Source organism: Drosophila novamexicana, unplaced genomic scaffold, assembly GCF_003285875.2.
Source record: "Drosophila novamexicana strain 15010-1031.04,08,12 unplaced genomic scaffold, DnovRS2.1 tig00000193-arrow-pilon, whole genome shotgun sequence".
Taxonomy (NCBI): Eukaryota; Metazoa; Arthropoda; class Insecta; order Diptera; family Drosophilidae; genus Drosophila; species Drosophila novamexicana.
The window spans coordinates 634,026-653,574 of record NW_020824787.1 but is presented as its reverse complement, the minus strand read 5'-3'; the positions used below and the strand labels follow the sequence as shown (position 1 = coordinate 653,574).

At 41.8% G+C, this 19,549-nt stretch overlaps 3 protein-coding genes across 8 annotated transcripts in view; all 3 read left to right on the top strand.

The window, feature by feature from the left end:
* Positions 1-8,174, top strand: part of LOC115759156 (polycystic kidney disease 2-like 2 protein) — a 57,705-nt gene extending 49,531 nt beyond the window's left edge. For both annotated transcript variants that reach the window (XR_004017503.1, XR_004017502.1), the window contains one exon: positions 8,100-8,174. The gene's annotated coding sequence lies outside the window, so the exon portion shown is untranslated. The remainder of the gene's footprint in view (positions 1-8,099) is intronic.
* An 82-nt stretch (positions 8,175-8,256) lies between these two features.
* On the top strand, positions 8,257-12,347 carry LOC115759155 (microsomal triglyceride transfer protein large subunit). Its single transcript, XM_030700010.1, has 6 exons — positions 8,257-8,455; positions 8,789-9,600; positions 9,677-10,613; positions 11,180-11,720; positions 11,782-11,949; positions 12,014-12,347. The coding sequence occupies exons 1-6, from the start codon at positions 8,368-8,370 to the stop codon at positions 12,165-12,167; spliced, it is 2,700 nt and encodes an 899-aa protein (XP_030555870.1). The 5' UTR covers positions 8,257-8,367; the 3' UTR covers positions 12,168-12,347.
* A 301-nt stretch (positions 12,348-12,648) lies between these two features.
* The window catches only part of LOC115759157 (GTPase-activating protein skywalker), a 64,335-nt gene continuing 57,434 nt past the window's right edge, over positions 12,649-19,549 (top strand). The window contains exons 1-2 of one of the 5 annotated variants that reach the window (XM_030700014.1): positions 12,649-12,908; positions 14,088-14,366. The gene's annotated coding sequence lies outside the window, so the exon portion shown is untranslated. Of the gene's footprint in view, positions 12,909-13,862; positions 14,367-19,549 lie in introns of those variants that run through there. The other 4 variants (XM_030700015.1, XM_030700026.1, XM_030700021.1 and 1 more) reach the window with 4 other exon arrangements.

The following is a 19,549-nucleotide window of genomic DNA, read 5'->3' as shown; positions in this document are numbered from 1 at the left end:
TTAATATATAGTATATATGATTTTTTTTGTACATCACTAAAATATTTTTAAAGTCGCTAATTACTTCTAAAATATATTCAAATTCCGTTGATGTAGCTTTAAATTCAGCTTATGTTTCTGCTCTGTTGTCCCACTGTGCATACTTTGCCTGCGCCTTGCTGCATGTTGTTGTTGTTGGTATCATCAACGCCTACGAACATGCCAAAAAAAAGAGTGAAAAATGCATAGGCGAAAAAGAAAAGAAAACAACAAAAAAATGCAAGCACCGCGTGGCGAAAGCGAAAAGAAGGCAATGCGCGTAGACATGGTGCTAGAATGAAAGAAAGAGAGAGAAAACGGCTGGAAGAAGCAGCAGCAGCTTACCCGTAGTTCACAGTTGGTAGTTATGCGCCGCTTAGTCACAGCTGTGGCGCTGACAAGCAAAGCGCCCGCAGTTGCGCCGCTCTCTGCTCCTCCCGCCTTCCCACTTTGCATATGCATGCACATGCATATGGATCCAGCCAACGGCAGCTACAACAACAATGCGGCGCCCCATAGAAAACTGACGCGCATATTTCTTAATCTTTTTTCTTGCGCCGTCTTGCTTGCTTCTCCGCATTCGCTTGTGTGCATATCCATCATGCCTGTGCAAGCGACCTATGCTCTCACCCCCGCACTCTGCTCTCTGCACTCGGCCTCTGCTACTGCATTCATGTGCATGCCACGCGCCGCTGCGTCGTCGTCGTCGTCGTCGACGTCGTCAACATCGTCGTTTCTACCCGCAGCACAACTCTATTTGGAATCTTTGTTGTTTCTGCTGCTGCTACTGCTGCTGCTGCTGCTACTGCTGCTGCTTCAGCTGCTGCTGCCGTCGACGCTGAGCTCCACTTGATCTTTGACCCAATTTGTATTGCATTGTTTGAATGGGAATGCAAAATCTCCTACTCCGCGCTGCTTGCAGTTTAATTTTCTGCTTTGTCGTCGCCATTCGCCCGTTCGCCGCTTCAATTTGATTTGATTTAATCCCGCGCACAAAAAAACACATGCGAGCATAAAAAAATCAACGCTTGCAATTTTTTTCGCCTGCCATTTTGTTTATGTGATGGCCGCAAGGGAGCTGAGCGGAGTGTCACCTCTTCACTGTGGGGCCATGCAAATTGCGTGTGTGCCTCGCGCTCTCTTTTGCTGTTATTGTTGCATTCGCTGTTGTTTTTGTTGCTGTTGACATTCGCGCGCTGCTTTAATTAAGCGCATTAATGTCAGAAACTTATGAGAAAAAGAAGCTCTGCCAGTCGACTGGAGGGGGGCGAGCCAAGGGAATATCATAAAGCGCAGACGAAGCAAACAGTGGGAACAGTGGGAACAGCGGGAACAGACCATAACTTTAAACGCTTTGTTGATCTTTAGTTTTAAGCGCATGCTGCTGATTTTTATCTGTACACTCTACATGCGCAGCACATGAGTTTTCAAAACCATTTTGTTACTTTTCAATTTTCAATTTATTTGCTAGACATTTTCAACATAAACATACATGGAGCACATAGACCATTGCAATACGGTTATTTACAGTTGTTTAGTTCATACGCACATACATTTACGTTTCAGTGCATTCGCACTTCGGTGCGCTTTGATTCTCACAGTGCTCTTTTGATTGCCAATGCAAATTTACGGCAATTGGACGCTGCCGTTGACAACTCTCTGCAGATCAGCCGCTCTCGCGCTGCCATCGCCCCCTTTGTATTTGTATTGACAGTGTTGTCAGCTCTCGTATGCTGCCTTTATTATTATTGTTGGGCCTGGCTGGAACGCACACAAAAACAAGCTGTTGTAAGAAGATGAAATCAAAAGCGGTTGCTTATATGAAGTTATTCCCGCTTTAAATACACAAAAGTGCACACTGACACACGCACACACACACGAATGCAGATTAATGCAGAAGCACGCAGGCATATTTGTCAATACATGTGTGCGTGCGTGTGCATGTACGTTTGTATGTGTGCACAAATGCAGCCGTTAACATTTCTATGCGACGCTGGTTTCAAACACCTTCATTGTCGTCGTTTTGGCGTCGGCTTCACGTTCTACCTCTCCACTCTGCCCCTCTCTCTCTCTCTCGCTCTCTCTCCCCCCCTGCCTGACTCTTGCTCGCCAGCTCGTCAGGTGCGTTGCGGGCCGCCGAGCTTGTGAAATTTATGTTATTTGCGGTGGCCGTTTGCATAATTTGCGTGTTTGTATAAATGCATGCTATAGTATATACACATATACATGTGTGCAGGTGTGTGCGTGTGTGTGGGAGCCCACCTCTCTGGCTGCGAGCTGTTGGTATTTCATTTTCATTTGCACCAAAAATTTAAAACTTTGTTTGCACTACATGAGAAAAACGATACGAAACAACCCAGAACACAAAACAAATTCGTTGCGGCCGGGTAGGGGGTCAAGAGGTCATTTGATAGAAACATTTTCAGCAGGCTATTGTCAAAGCAGGCACGGAGCTGCAATTAAGCTGCCCAACTTATAGCGAGAATTACTTTTTAAGGGCATAAAGGGGTCCAACTGTTAATAGGACTGCAGAAACTATCGCGATACTATCGCTTCAGGGACTAGAGAGTATTTAGATTCAAAAGATATTTTCTCGATTTAGGCAAAAAAAACATTCAATAGTATTATAAATTACACTCTCACGAAATGAAAAATCATATTAGATACAAAGATACTTTCTCGACCAAGATTCAGCAGATATTTTGCGAAAGATACATTCAATATTATTGCAAATAATACTGCATCTACTTGCAAAAGATACTTTTTTCACAAGCGCAGATAAAATAAGATACTTTTTTCACTGTTATAGAAATTGATCGATATATAGAAATATCGTTGGCTAGTGCGAAATACATTTTATCTAAAAACATAGAAGATACTTTTGTAATGCTTTCATAGACTACTAAGATTGCGATATTATATAGAAGAAGATATTATGCAAAAGCTACTTTCTCGACTATCAACAAATTATTTCGCGACCAATAATATACTTATAAAGCTAAGGCAAAACTATCTTGAAATATTCGCTAAAATATTCAATACCGATTCGTTATGAATAGCTAAAGATGCTTAATTCGTAAAATACTTAACCTCGTGCAGGCGAATGAAATATACTAAATAAAGCCGAATAAACTTTTAAGCGTATAATTTTAAATATTTTGAAAATGTTTAGGGCACAAATATGCAAAACCAGCTTGTCTAAAACTTAATGCAGACTAAATAAAATACAGTTGAAAAACGCTTGGCGCATAATTTAAGCCCCGCCGGGATTAAAGTTGCCGAAATGTTGAACAAAAACCAAAAATTGTTTTCATTTCGGGGACTCGACCAAACTTTTGTTGACCTGTAAACGTTTTATCTATGCATAATTTGACCTGTGAAAAAAGAACTGAAATGTGTGTTTGGGTGAGGTATAAAATATATTTTTTCTAATTGGGTCAACAGTTGCATTGTTGCCCGTATATGTTACACGATAGTTCCGCTCAATTGGTCCATTTTGTTGCTCGTGTTGTTGGTATTGGCGCTTTGTCATGTTGGTTAATTAAATTATTTACGTTGATATTTTCGTTTTGGCCTTTTAGTTATTCGAGCTGGACGGCGAAAAAAGCGTCTAATAGCATGTTGCATATATTTTAATTAGCTTTTTCTGCGGCTGCCATTTGCATAATGCAACAATTCCAATTAGTGTTTGTGCGCCTAAAATTTCAATTACATTTTCCACAGCAAATCGAGCTAGTCCCCATTAAAAAAAAAAATAACATACACGTGCGTTATACAACACTGGCTGATCGAAAAATTCCCTGAAATTATTGAAATATATAAAATGTAGCACACTTTTCAGCGCCGCGCTTGGCTGTGTGTGTGTGTGCAAAGCTTCAAATTTCTATCATATCATTTGTTGCTCATTTAAATACCGTAATTAAGTGATAGCATGGTATCTATTTATATGCTGACTGTTGTTGTTGTTGTTGCTGTTGTTGTTGGGCCTAAAAGCCCTCGCGTGCACACACGCCTCGCTTGGCGTGGCCCGAGCTGCCGGATTTAAGCGCAAACAGTTGCTTATTTTGAAATTTTATTTAGAGCTAATTGTTTCCTGCTGCGCCAGCTACCCGGCTACCCCGCTTCCTTCCCCCCGCCCTACACCTCCTGCTGCCAGAGAGGTCAGCAACAACAGCAACAGCAACAACAAACCACAGTTCGCACACACTCTCGCACACACACACACGCACACAACAAGCAAACCTCGCACACTTTCGTTCTCTTTCTATCTTTAGCACTCACACACACACACACACACACATATATGGCAACCTTTTGAAAAGCTTGACCGAAAGCTGCACACACACATTGGCAACGCTACGCCCGACGCGTCGTCCGCACTTCGATTGTTTGTTTATTTGCTTGTTTGCCTTTGCCTGTTCACACTTCGCGTCGCAGCGACGTCGACGCTCGCTGCTGGGAGGCTGAGCGGCGCGAAGGGGTAAGGGAGGTAAGGAAGGTAAGGGGCAAAAGCAGCTTGCTGTGAAGTATTGCAAATCGATGGCAAAATATAAAACTGTATTTTTTAAATGCAGCATATTTCAGTTATATATGTGACACAGTTATTTAGCAATGTATTTGGATTGGCACATTGGGACAATTTCCGCAGTACGACTGCCAATTAAAGAAAAACGACGAGTTTTTTCATTTCTGGTTTCTTAGTTTGATTTCCGAGAGCCCAATTTTAACTATTTCGGAGAACTCGCTTCGATGCGCTGCACACTAAAAAATGTGAAGAATATTTAAATAAGACCCTACTATGCGATTCTCAGGAATTCAAATAAGACATGCATGTTTTCTTTCCTTGACTTTTGTATGTGTATGTATGTTTGTCAATGTGTATGTATTTATTCATATTTGGATGTCTTCATTTATTACGCTGCAAATTAAAAAAGTGAAGAATATTAAAAGAGCCCTACTATGCGATTCTAATGAACTCAAGAATTAGAGAATTCAAATTTATGATATACAGGCTTTCATTCCAGGACTTTTGTATGTGTGTATGTATGTAACTGTGTGCGTTTTTATTCATGCTCGGATAACTCCCTTCGATGTGCTGCAAATTAAAACAAGTAAGAGGTTCCAGTCGGGAGCTCCCGACTAGGGGATACCCTGAACCCTCTTGTTCCAACATCAAATGCATATATATATTCTATTTTAGCAGCTATATGTCAAGTTTGGTGACTCTAGTTCTTATTATTTACCAAAATTGCCCAAAAAACAGGATATCGATATCGATTTTTATCGATTGCTTGGAAACGGAGTAAGTTATCGATTATCGGAAACAAACTCGATCTGCGCGGGAACTAGGAGCACCTACATCAAATTTCAAGTCTCTAGCTCTTATAGGTTCCGAGATCCTTGCGTTCATACATACGGACGGACGGACGGACGGACGGACGGACAGACGGACATGGCTAGATCGACTCGGCTATTGGTGCTGATCAAGAATATATATTATTCTATATATTTTGCACAAATACAATATACCCTTATACCCATTTTTAATGTGTTCAGGGTATAAAAATTACGCATTTGTTTAAACAAATTAGCTTTTTTTTATTCACAGTTTGTATTTTACTTTGATAAACTAGCTGAGTTGGTCATAAAAAATCGCAGCATACACGAACCGACTTATTTTAATAAAACAAACAACGAATAGTTTTGAGCTTCGAGCTCTCCAGCAACGAGTACTCGAAACGGCAGTCGATCTGGAACTGAGCTAATGCTTTTCTTTCAAGGAAGGGATCTCTACAACTTTGCATTTTCGATTTTTGAATGCGGGCGGCCTTAAAATGTTGTGCTTATAGCCTTCCGGTCGGGCATTTCTCATTATTTTAAGCTACGATAAAATGAACAGTGGGACAATTTGTGTTTTATCGTAAATGAATTACAGTGGGTTTCACACACAAGAATATTAAGAGAATATAATAAATCAAAGCGATAATGCAGCCACGAAACGATAAAGGACGGAGCAGGCATGAGGTACATCCGTGTGTATGTATCTTTACTTTTAACTAGTGCCCTTCTATGCGCTTCTCATGAAATCGAAATACGATTGTTCATGCTTTGATTGAAAGTCATGTATCCACAGGCTGTGTCGCGAAACCTAATCCCTTCTCATATTCTCATTTTAGATGACTTTGATTCTCTCTCACTCTCTTTTATTCTTGCTCTCATTTTAGTCCCTTTTTCCCGCTCTTACTCTTATTCGCCCTGTTTCCTCAGTTCTCTTAGTGCCTTATTTGCCTCCCTTCTAGTTATAGATGACAAAGAATAATAGTACGTATGTGAGTTTTGGGTAAGGTACGTGTCTATGTTTTCACCGTGGTACACCGTCACACGATGGTCCCGCGCTGCACAACTGTTCTGTCCGGGTTCGTGCAGGCCTTACCAAGCGAAAAAGCACGATCTCTAAAGTCTAGAGTAAAAAAATGGCAGTATGATCTTTAACGTACAGTTTCCGAGTTCTCCAAGCAAGCCGATCGCAAATAATAGAAATTTAGAGAGAAAGATTGAAAATTCCTGTTCTAAATATTGAATAAGGCGAAAAATTTAAAATTTCTCCTTTCTCGAACATTTAAATCAATTCAGAACCAGTTAACGTATGTCTCCTAATATATATTTATATAATATATGCATGCTTATATTGCTTTAACATATGTCAGTAAGTCGGCCTTTCGAGTGCATTTCTTAAAATCAATTGCTTTATCGTGTGACGCACATTTTCAAGTACTCTCGTTCCACTGTGCATGCTGTGCACTCTTTAAGTGTAGAAATAATCCGCAGTGCACAGGTCAGCATTTGCCTTGGTCCGAGCTGCCCATCATCTGGTCACACTCCGTTGTCCCCCTCCCCCCTCTACTAGTGCACCCTATGCCAATTGCAGCTTGTGTTACCCCTCCACAGCATACGCACCGTTAACCTTGCCAAACGACCCCAGTCAGCAGCTCTGCAGCTGCAGCTAATGAAACGCGCGCTCTTCCATTCTCTCTCTCGCTGTCTCTCTCTGTTTCTCTTTCTGCTTAACTCTATCTCGCTCGCAACCACAGCAAGACGTGTTTAAATTTAGTTTTTGTTAATTTTCGTTTGTTGTCCGTTTGCCTGCCTGCAAGCTTGCATTGTTGTAGCTGTTGTTGTAGCGGTTGTTGTTGTTGTTGCTATCTGCTGCAGCCACTGATAAGCAAAATTTAAAGTTGTTGCGGTCGCTCGTTCAATTTGAGACGAAACATATGTTTGCCCTAAGTGGCAGAGGCACTCACGCTGCGTTGTCGCCGTTGTCTTTATTTCCTTCTGCTGATAAACGCTGCCGTTCGGCATTGACTCAGCCGCTGCTCGGCCGCTGCTCAGCCGCTGCTCAGCCGCGACATTCGCAACGGGCCATATCCGTTTGAACTGCCCCACTTATCGCCTTGCAGCTAGCTTTGCTTATACAAATATTTTTGGATATTTTTGGCACGCCGAATATCAAATACCCTATAGAGGTATTTTGATAAGAAATATCTAATAAATGTTCTCAACGGAAGTGTGGGGAATATTTCATAGATTGGGTACAGTATTTGAGTTAAGTTCTTGTCGTTGATTTGGCCGTAAAATACTTGATGATATTCTCTAAGTGTACGCATGCATTTTTATATATATATATGTGTGTGTGTGCGTGGGTGTTTGCACATATTTCGCTCAGGTTAAATGTTTAATTTTTTGTGATATTTACCATTTGCATTAACCCATTTGCACATTGTTTAACGCAACAGTTTTTGCGGTTAATTAAACATTGCGGTCGCTTATTTTTGTGTAAACAAAAGATAAAAACAAGATAAATAAGTTCCGTTAATCAATAAATTTATGTTTCGTGCATTTATTTGGATATTGATAAAAAACGAACTTAAGACGCGTCTTATCTCAGTGCAGAAATGTGTAAATATTTGTTGTTCAGCTTATGTTATGCTAATGATATTTTTTATTTGAACAAGAAGGAATTGATAGGAATTTAAAAATACTTCTCAACAGTTTTATTTCAAATTTAACAACTTTTTTTACAGATGTGGCAACACTCTCACATTAGTTTGGGCTTTACCATTCGCGCTGCTGTTAAGGGACAGCAGGCTGTTAGTTAACATGCGCCAAGATACGCCGCTGTTAGTTCACAGACAGCAATCAATCGCGTCGCAAGACTGATGCGAGATTAGAGTACAATTCGAGCTCCAGCAAGCAACAAGTGCAGCCAAAACGATCAATCAATGTATTAGTATTGTCAGTAAACTAAAAACTCTAACATTTGTGTGGAAAAGCCGCAGAACATAAGCAAAAATGCAGCAACGCCGGCAAACGAACAGCAGCAAAATGATTTCTCGGCTGCCGCTGTTGTTGCCGCTGCTGCTGCTAGTCAACTGCTGTGGTGAGTAATTTGCCAAGAATTTTTTTTTGCCTAATTTCTGTTCAGGCGAAGCACGTAGCAAGCTGGAGTTGAATGAACTTGTTGCCATAATGCACGCACACGCACGCACGCACGCACGCACGCATGGAATAACAGCAACAATAACATTAACACACACATACACACGTGATCGGTGACAGCTGATTTGGCAGCCAGAGCGACTTGTTGATAACCTCTTGAGCTCAGCTCACACACATTGTCAGCTTATGCCGCTATGTGAAAGTTCTTCCAAGTTGCTAATGACGTGTTCTATCTTCCTCTCTCTCTCTCTCTCTCTCTATTTCTGTTAAGCAGCCGCTGCGGGCGCCTCTTTAATACCCGCGAGCTCGCAGCAGTTCTTTGCGCTGACGAGCAAGGTGAGCCTGGAGCCGCTCTCGGGCAGCGAAGCAGAGGATGTCAGCTACAGCTTTGAGACGCAGCTCAAGATAAGCTCCGTGTGGAGCAGAGATGAGGAGCAGCTGCTGGAAATCGAGCTGAGCAAAAGCCGCGTCAGCGCAACAGCACAGCAGAGGGAGCGCGAGATCAACAGCTTGCCGGACAGACCCTTCTACGTGGCCCTGGTGCAGGGCCAGCCGCAACAGGTGATTGCGCACACGTCCCGCGATCAGTCGCTGCTCAATCTGGAGCGCGGCATCGCCTCGCTGCTGCAGCTGCGCCTCGCCAGCAGCGACAGCGCAGAGAACGAGCTGGACGTGTCCGGGCATTGCCGGGTGCGCTACCATGTGAAGTCTTCGACGCGCGTGGAGAAGACCAAAACGGACTGTGCGCTGTGGGATTTGCGTGTCAGCTATCATCCGGAGCAGGCGCTGGGCGTGTCGCAGCAGTCGCAGGAGCACGTGGACTACGAGCTGAGCGCGGATGGCGCACTGCTGCGCGCCGAGTCCATGGAGACGCACCGCCTGACGCTGACGGCCAAGCCGGATGTGGGCAGTGTGGTGCGCGGCCGCCTGCGACTGCAGCATGTGGCGCAGGGCGGGGAGGAGCAGGTGCCACAGCTGCAGCAGCCCACGCTGGATGCGGCCATTGACAGCTTGTTGGAATGGTATCGCGTATTCGAGCTGGAGGCGGATGTGGACGGCGTCATCAGCGAGCTGCAGGAGCAAACGGTAGGCATATCCTTTGCTGGATACTCCATTTCACTCCATTTCACTCCATTTAATCCATTCTCTCGCCCATTGACAGCTGCAGGCGCAATTCGAGCGCAGCGTCAAGGATTTGCAAGCGGAGCACGTGGGCAAATTCTCGCTAGCGCTGGCCTTTGCCCAGCTGCTGCCCTTGGCGCGCATCGCCAAGCAGCCGCAGTTCGAGGCGCTGCTGCAGTCGCATCCCAGGCTGGCCGGCCAGCTGATGGATCTGCTGGGCGCCGTGCAGACCTATGATGCGCACAATGCCAGCTTTGCGCATTTCTATAGAGGATCAGACACCACGGCGCAGTCGCTGGAGCTGCTGGAGAAGTATCTGCAAGCGCTGGCCGTCGGCACGCACCCGGAGCGCCGCATTCTGGAGCAGCTCTTCGACTTTCTGCAGCAGCCGCCGGCGCACAAGTCGCACGCCAAGCTGCGGGACAGCGTGCTCCAAACGCTCGCCACGCTCACGCGCCAGAGCGGCCTCGATGTCAACGATCAGCTGCTGCAGCAGATACGCGTCCATTTGCTGGAGGGCCTCGCCTCCTCGTCGGAGCCCATCATGTACACACGCGCCCTGCAGAATCTGCGCGATCCGCAGACCATTGACGCACTGCTTCAGCAGGCGACGCAGTCGCTCCAGCCCAAGCTCTCGGTGGCCGCCTTGCAGGCACTCAAAGCCTTCCCAGCTCTCAGCTATGCGGAGCCGCATCGTCGCCAGTTCGAGAGCATTTTCTATCAGCGCCAGCGGCGCTTTGACAGTTCCGCCCGCACCCTGGCCCTGGACATGCTGCTGGCCATGCGTCCCAGCGCCGAGCAGCTGGGCCAATTGCTCGATTACTTGGCCTCCAACGATCGCCAGTTTGAGATTAAAACTTATGTGCTGCAAAAGCTGCGTATGCTCGCCGAGATTTGCCCACGCTTCCGCGCCATGTTCCAGGCGGCGCTCAGCCAGCGAGCCCACGTCAACAACTACCACGTGCTGGGACAGCGGGGTAATTATTGAGATTTCATTTATGAATCCACTTTAAATATATATATATATAGCTATAGGTAGAAATTTCCCAGTCCCTTATTCGGGCAAAGCCAAGGTATACCCGCTAGCAATCTATAAATTTGCTTCTCATTGTGAGCAGTGGGTCAATCAATCATTCAGTCATTCAATTAGTCAGCCATTTAGTCAATTAAACAACAAGTTGTCTGTAAATTATGCAGTACATCAATCAAGTGTCTCAGTCAATCAAGCAGATTATCATCCGTCAATCAGTCTCAGTCTGTCAATCAGTAAATTTATTAAACCTTTAATTAATCAGTCCGTCAGCCAAGCAAACTTTATTTAATTATAAATTCAATTACGTCAGTCAATCAGCTACGCAATCAATCAAGTCAATCAATCAATCACTTTATCAATCGAACAGTCATCACAAAGAATTTTGTATACAACTAAACAGTATTTCAGTCTGAAAGTCTATCATTCAATCAATCAATCATTCAATCAGCTCCATGAGTTATACAACCAGATATACTTCGATTTGATTCCCAACTCCCTTTGCTTTTTCAGGTCTCACCACCGTGTTGACCCGTCAGCTCTCCCAGTCGCCCGCTTTCAACGAGACCCTGCTGAGCACCCAGGAGGTGTACCAGGGCATCTTGAAGCGTGGCTCCGTGGAGTTCCTGCTGCACGCGGGACGCGCAGAGGCGAGCAGCTTTAAGCTGGGCATCTACACCGCAGGCCTGAGCTCCCTTGTCGGCGATGGCGATGCGGATGAGGGCAATGGCCAAATACCGGCGGACGATGAGCTGGAGCAGGAGGAGACGGTCACTGCGGGCATGGAGATAAGTGTGCAGGGCGCACAGCTGCGTCCGCTGATCTTTTTCAACGGGCAAACGGAACTCATGGGTCATGTGTGGGGCGGCAGCGCCTCGGAGACAACGCCGGCATATCAGGCGACCACGCTGGCGCAGGATCATGAGCAGTACATTGTCCTGGCATCGGGCGCGACGCTGCACTGGCGTGTGCTGGGCGCCCGAAGCGTGGATCTGAATGGCAAGGTTACCTTCAGCCTGTGGAATCGCAATGCCCAAACGGAGATACAGCAAAAGTGAGTTTTGAGGAATTGTGAATTTCGATTTCAAATACATTTGTTGATCCATGCTTTGCAGCACGGGCAGCGCTGTGGTCTCCCACCTAGCTGTGGGCTTCACCTACGCCAAGCTGGTGCAGGATGTGACGCTGCGGCACGAGCCCAAGCTCAGCCTGCAGGCGGATCTGGACTTTTATGACAACATGAAGCTCTGCATGCAGCTGCAGAGTCCCGAACAGTTGCTCACGTTAGTCTACACACATTTAAATTATACAATTTCTCGTTCACATATATATATCCTATATATCCAGACAATCCAATGAGCGCTCCGTTTATCTGCAGTCGGTGGAGAAACCGTATGCCAAACATTTGCGTTCGACGCGGACACACAAATCGGCTGGCCGCACTTTTGCTTTGAATCAGAAGAATAACGAGATGTGCAACATTATATTTGCATATTCCTAAGATTAAAATTGCATTTATCTATACTTTAAATAATTAATTTGGCTATGTAAAAAGCACAGAGAATAAGACTCAAAGTAATTGTAAACTGGCACAGAATTTATTACATTTAGTAGTGCAATTGCTCAGAGCTGAATTCAAATGCGCGCCTAGTCAGTGTTGTAAAAGCACGAACTGAATGTTGCTATTTAAATTATTTTCTGGCCTAACAATGTTTTAACAGAGCATGTCCTACAATTTATAAAAACTGCAGATATGCGATTGTTTAGTAATCTTTAAAAATGTTTTAAAATGCGCGCTTCTCTTGTGCAGTGTTGAACAGTTTTGCGCTGACTCAATTGTCATTCCGATAGTTCGAAAAGTAAAGTTATCGGCTTAGCATAATTTTAACAGCTGATGTCAGCAAGTTATAATGTCACTATTACAAAATTTTCTATTTAACATCTATCAAATTATTGTATTTAAATTTAAATTTTAAGTTGATTGTAATTGTGTTTAATTTGCCAAACTTTGACTCGTAAATCGTTAGTTGAGCTGCGCAATTAACAGCAGCTGTTAACATATTTGTTATCAGTCTGTAAAGCTGTAAGCGAACAGCTGCGCTCTCGGAGAGTCTGTTAACTTAACAGTTGGCTTACAGTTGCGTGTGTCGCGGGAAATATTTATTTGTTAGAAATAATGAAATATTAATTAACGAAAATAGCAACAAACGTTGAGTTGCATGTGACGAACAAGTGCTAAGAGGTAAAAACAATGCGCCTGAATGCCATTTCAGAGGCTGCTGTAAAAATTAGGCCAAATTGTAATTGTGTTACTTTTGCAATGTGCGTGCTTATGTGTGTGTTTGTGGAGGCCTGGCCGCACGCATACTTGTAAACGCGGGACAGTCCCTAGGGGCCTAGTTTTGTTGTTGCAGGAAAAAAAAGAGCAAAAATGTTGCTAAATATAAAACCCGCTTGTTTGTGATTGTTGTTTATTTTAACTATTGTCAACTATAAAAAGCGTTAAAAATATTAATTCACGTCTTGTGTGGCAGTTGCTTTGGCGATGATTTATAAAGCGAGGTGCTAACGAAATGCTAACAATAATAAAAATATACCAATCTTTATAGTACAAAAAAAAATTATTTCGCCAGGCCAGCAACAACGCACATGAATTGAGCGAGAGAGAGAGAGAGAGAGCGCGCTAGCGAGAGCTGTGTTATGCTGAGAGCGAGTCGTAGCTGTTGTTGTTTTTGTTATTTTCGACGTGTTACGTTTTGGTGTGGTATTTTTGTGCTTGTGTGTGGGAATTTACGTTGCGTGAAGTAGCAATAAAAAAACCACGTGTAAAGAGCATGCGTTGCATTTGTGCAGTGCGCAAAGCACCGCGAATATTTGGCATTTGTTTGGTATCTAATACGGTAACGAGCACTGGTCAAAAGGAATGGTCATTGTGGTTGCACGTTATAACCTAATCAGCCGGTAAAAAGTGACAAATACATACGTATTAACAAAAAATTAAATCACCCACACATATGTATGTAGGCTGTTAGTGTTTGTGTGTGAGAGATTGAGAGAGGGCTGGCTTTGTGACGGCTGCTCCCCGCAAACATGCACGCACACTTTGGCAACTTTGGCGCTCTTGCCTCTACTCTCTTGCTGTTTGCCCGTAACGGTATTAAAAGCGCGCTCACGCCTCAGTGGCGGCCTGGCCATAACGTCACATTCAGTTGATTTTTAACGCTCGCAGCGCAAGGTAGTCGCCACAGTTGCGGTAATTGTTCGATTTGTGTCAAAAAGTTACCAATGTGCATTCTATAGAGCGCCAAGAAAAGAATTTAACAAAAAGTAAATCAAAAATCGCAAGCAGCCAAACAACAGTAATAAAGCTTGTGCGGGCAGCCAATAAAATTCTCTCTTTAACCCTTTTCCCCTGACGCAGAATTTACCTGTGAAAGTGAAAACGCAAACGAACGAGGCAAGCAAAACAAAACGCGTGTGTGCAAGCAGCAAGCAGCAGCAAAAAAAGGAAACCCAACTAAGAATTAACAATCAGTGTGCTAGAGAGAGAGGGCAGCATAAGAACCCAAAACATAACGAAAACAAATATCGACAACTGCAGCATCGCAGCAGACAAAAAAAAAAAAAAAACAAAAAAGAACAAAAAATAGAAGGAAGAACAAGAACAGCAACAAGAGTAACTAAACACAGCCAACGTCTGGTAAGTGCATCATCTGCTCTCTCGCTTACTCGTACAGCTACTCCTTATGCCAATTTACTTGCTGGCCTTTTCTATGACTCAATTTGCAAAGTTGTTTTTGTTTTTGTTTTCTTCTATCCACTTTTTTTTTGTTTCTGTTATTTTATAATCTGCAACGCGAATAAGGTTCCCGATGAATCAGTCGAGCGAATTGTAACCATAAATATTTATGTTTTTACAGTTGGAAACTTTTCTCCCCCTTAACTTACACTTATTTTTTCATCTTGATAGAGGTCTCGCAGTTTTTGGCTGTCGAAATTATTCTGATTAGATAGACATTTCCAACCTTGCACAATTTACGAGTTTTTCTTCTTTTTGCTTGTGATCTTTGACGTGGTATTCGGTTTATGATAATATAGGGGCTTTTATTTGTGAAATAAAAGTGTCTTAAAAATGAAAATAAACGGGTTACATAATACGGCATGAAGACTGAACTGTTTTAGTTTTCCATTTAAAATTCTTCTTCTTGAAGTATTCATTTCTGCTTCATTCTTATATTCATTGAACAACTAGAACTTTATGTTCTGATTGGAACATGGGATATTAGAATCTTATATCTTATATATTGTATCTTTGTATAGTTTTTTGTTAGATTAAAATAAGAAATTTCAGTATTATGTGCCAGAGCATGCTTTTGTATCTAAGCTCAATTTATCTCAATATCTAGATATATATATTATATAAATATATTTTATAATTTCTTTCTGTATTTCCTATTTTATGTAGCTACACACCTTACCTTATCTTTGCTTGAGAAACTACCTGTCTCCAATTAGAAAAAAGCCATATGATACATGCTTGGTTTTTTTTATTTTAAATATTTTTATTGCTTTCGTGAGTCAGAATTCAGCGTTATTTATCTATGTGACTTTTTTATAGTGCACAATCAACGCTATGATTAATTAACCTCATTAGAGGAAAAGATTGTAAAAGCTTGAACTACACCCAAAGGCTCGACTTCAGCCGAAGCACTTATGAATACGTTTGCTACACCTTTAAAATACAAAAATTCCATTAATTTTTTGTATATTCACCTGCTTCGCATGCCGTTTAATAAACAATGAAAATTGCTCAATTTAAGCTTGCGTGAACTTTGCCTAAGAAATGTAAAGCAAAAGTTAACAAAAATTTGCTGAAAATCAATTTCTATGGCAAACAGTTGTTATCTTATCTGCGGCGACGACCCAATTAGGCGTTTTAGCCGGGGGAAGGGAATAACAAGTATCTTGGCCAAATATAAATAACAAGCAACTGTTTCTCACATTCTCGCAGGCTGCCAAAATGTATGTTGATCTCTCTCTTTAGACATATGACTGGCGAATAGACAAATTGTGTTTTGCGTAGCTGTCACAAATGACCATCGAATCATTCGCTCAACTGCCAAAAAAATATAAAAATGAAGCACAAAAACAAGACTCAAATCTTAACTCAAAAACCTGGCCCGTCGCTCACGTGAGTCGCAGAACGACTTTTCAAATTTGTTGTGCCTGCGTCTCGTTGGCAAAAATGCTGCAAAAATATAGCAATTACCGATCCGATCCGATCCGATCTGAATCCATTCAAGCGCATAAACAACGCTTAAGACTGAGCCAGAGCGTGTGTGTCTGACTGTGCGATACTCTAACTAAAGCAAATACAGTATGCCCTCGCTTGAAGCAACCCATTTGTCAATTGCGAGGCGACCTTGCTTGTTAACAGATTGAAATGGAATGAATATATATTTGCATAGACTAAAATTGGAGTTAATTGTTTAAATTTGTTAAGCCTTTAGCCTTTAGCCTTTAGCGAGGGCGTATTGTGCCGATCATTTAATCAGCTAATATGTATGCTAATTTATATGTTGGTAATTGTGAAAGAATCGTGGAAACCCGTTGCATGACATTTTGTTGTTGCTCACCAACCGTTCGGCTCATGTCAAACATCTTTGTAAAAGTGTAAATGAGTCGTTTCATACTTTTCGCCAAATCCACCAGCAGAAGTGGAAAATATATAAGCGAAAGTTTCTCATGCGGCTTCAATTTCACGCAACAGTACTAAAATGTGCGAAAAACGTTGATTCTGACTTTTGGTTCAACCCATTTTCAAATATCTTAGTAAAATGTAACTTGAGGCGTGCTGCTTCCATTCATGCCACTCCTCCTCTCACCAAATTGATACCAAATCGATGCTACCTTCTGCTTGAAAGGGTATTGCGAAGTGTCGGGCGAGTGGAACCGCCTCCGTCTGGCAGAATCGAATTAATCGATTTCAATAGCTCGTGAATCGCCTATCGCGAATGTCGCTGGCGATTTTTGTTGTACGTGCTCAGGCGACGACAAACTTGCGTCGATCGATTTGATTTATGCTATGGGAAAGATGATTCACGGCAAATGATGGAAATCCAGCTCTAAAATCACGCAAACGCGACTGCGTCCCGTGTTGATTTGTCTGACTCGTATTGCTGCCGCCTTGTTCGAGTATCGCGTTGATTTTGATTTTGTATTTATTTTGTTTTTCGACTAAGCTCAGCTGGTGGTTCATTCAACTTTAGTTGTTTGGCTCCATCTATTTGTAGAGTTGTGTCGAAGCGACCGACTAACCCAATGAAAAACTTACCCCGCCAAGGTACTCGATGCGTGCGTGAGTGTGTGACAGGTAAATGGCTTTTCCTTCACAAAATCGATTACTTTGATGTTGTTTCTGTTTCTTTTCGTTTCTGTTTCGGCCTGTCCAAAATTGCTGAGCTGTGCGCGTTATTTATAGGTGACAGCCCCGTGCAGCATGCCGCTTGACCTGTCACGGCATTTGCTTGTTGTGCTTGCACCTTGCCGCGAATGCCACCAATTCGATTTACAAGTATATATTTATATACACATACTCCTCCCATGCTTAGGTTTGGCCATAAATACAGTTCGTTTGGCTATAGCGACTTTGGTATCAGTTTTGGTTTTAATACAAAGTGCGTAAACTCTCTCGAAGCTATCTTAAAGTAATCTCGAAAACCATTCTAAATATGTGTGAAACACATCTCAATCGAATGCTGGCAAAGATTTTTATGCATGAGTTTGACCCTTATCGGATTGTTTACAAAGAAATTCTTGCCCAGCCTATTTCCGCCATTGTTTCACACTTGTGAGTGGAATTACCTAAAACTACGTCATATGCAAATACAGTAAAAATGCCTGATTTCTGGTTCAAGAGTTTCGGAATTGATAGTGATCTCGTAGTTAACTGTAGACTTGCAAAGTAAGTGTTGCTTAATACACTCAGTTCGTATTTCACAACACTGTTTTATTAGTTTTAAGACAATTTGTTACGAAAAAACCAAATAAAAGCTGAAAATGAAGCCAGACACTCGATTTGTGTCAAATTTCTAAAATTTACAATGTAAATAAACGCGATAAAAGAAGAAGAGAATACTAAACTCAACTTGAGTACTCAGAAAAGGTTGTTCACACTGGAAACTGTAGAGAATCTATATAAGTCTACTTTATGCAGCCAACGAACTGGGAATACCCTTATTTTGAATTTAGTTGATAATTTATGTGGTTCTTAATCTGTGCTTGTCTACACTGGGGTTGAATTCGTCCCTAAGCTGCGGATAGTTTCAATAGGTCGGATAGATTTTATAGGCCAGAACGGATCACTATAATAAAAGCTGGCCTTAGGAGCTATCTTTTTGAATACATCTTAAGCAAGCAGATGGAATTCACTTTTAATATTTGAACCTAAGCATTAATATTATTGGTACAAGGCGCTGTCAAAGGTGTTTTCGTTTTCAATATACTCTATCTTTGACGAACTTCCATTTTATTCTCTACCTAAACTTATTCCATAAACTTTGCCCAGATAAAATTACTAAAATTTATGGATAAAATATTATGGGTTTGATCACAATAATAATAAAAAGCTTTTACTGTATATCCGCAAGGGTATTTGGTGTTCGCCCGCCCGAAATTGAGAGTTCTTTCCTGTTTGGGTTTTTTGTGGGGGGTTACCAAGTGCAAAACATGAAAGTCGTCGGTGCTTTACACCTGCCGATAAACTGGATAATAATTCATTTGCCGTTGTGCAACGATATAAATCTGCGTGTAGATTACATTTAATTGCCAAACATAATTTATTAAATATTTTCATTACTCAACGAATGTGATTCTGCGTCTCATTCATGTGGTTATCCGTTTTAATCTCTTTTAATTGAATTGTACAGATTTCATAAGTTCCCACATTGATTGAGTTTAATTATGTGTATTTAAGCGTATTAAATTGAATTCCCACAATGCTCGCACTCCGCCAATTTCATTCAATCAGATGGCCTAGAATAATCGCTCACTTGATTAAAGCACGCTTTAAATGATATCAGTTACAAAATGGCGTCAAATTTAATATGCGCTTATCCGTTCGGGCACATAAATGTAAATGCAAATGTTGTTCGCTTCAATTGCCGCTGATTAAAGTCAAGTAAAAATACGATTTTAATAATGTCACTTGATTTAAATATGTTTCGGCATTTATCCGCACTTATAAATGCACTTATCCGTTTTAAACTATGCAAATAAATGCATTTTTATCTAAAATATGTGTATAAATATAATTTTAAGGGACTTTCTGGGTTTCTTTTTTTTTTTTTGTATACTAATTTTATATATTGTAAAAATATTAAAATATTATCCTAGCGGATAAGTTCATGGTTCATTTATTTCGAGTACTAAACATTGGTCAATCTAACCCTTTAGACATACTTATCCGTTATAGTGTACATTTCTAAATCGAACTCTATAAAATGATCCACTTTTATCCGTTGTTACGTACTTTTGTGAATCTTTTCCATTATTTTCCTCATCAGGCTTAGAGTAAATTTGTAAATCTATTTGTTAAAACTTATCCATTCTTATCCGTTGTAAGATCTAACACTTTATTACTCATCCATATCCTTGATAGTCTTCATTTGTTAATCAGGCTGTTTAAACTTATCCATGCTAATCCGTTGTAAAGTGCATTTTTGAATTTAATCATAAGCCATATGCATCCTCATCTGTTAGAATGTACAGAAGTCTAAAGACTTCTCCATCCGTACCATTACATTTGTGAACTCTGCACTTGTGAATTTAGCTTTTCAGACGTATCCGACCTTATCCGCTATAAATTACAGACATCTCTTTTAT

What these genes read in the sequence shown, in the direction of transcription:
- LOC115759155 (XM_030700010.1), top strand. Translation starts at nt 8,368, where the DNA reads ATGCAGCAACGCCGGCAAACGAACAGCAGCAAAATGATTTCTCGGCTG. An exon ending in CCACGTGCTGGGACAGCGGG is followed by an intron (nt 10,614 to 11,179) that starts GTAATTATTGAG and finishes TTGCTTTTTCAG; the next exon opens with GTCTCACCACCGTGTTGACC. An exon ending in AGTCCCGAACAGTTGCTCAC is followed by an intron (nt 11,950 to 12,013) that starts GTTAGTCTACAC and finishes CTATATATCCAG; the next exon opens with ACAATCCAATGAGCGCTCCG.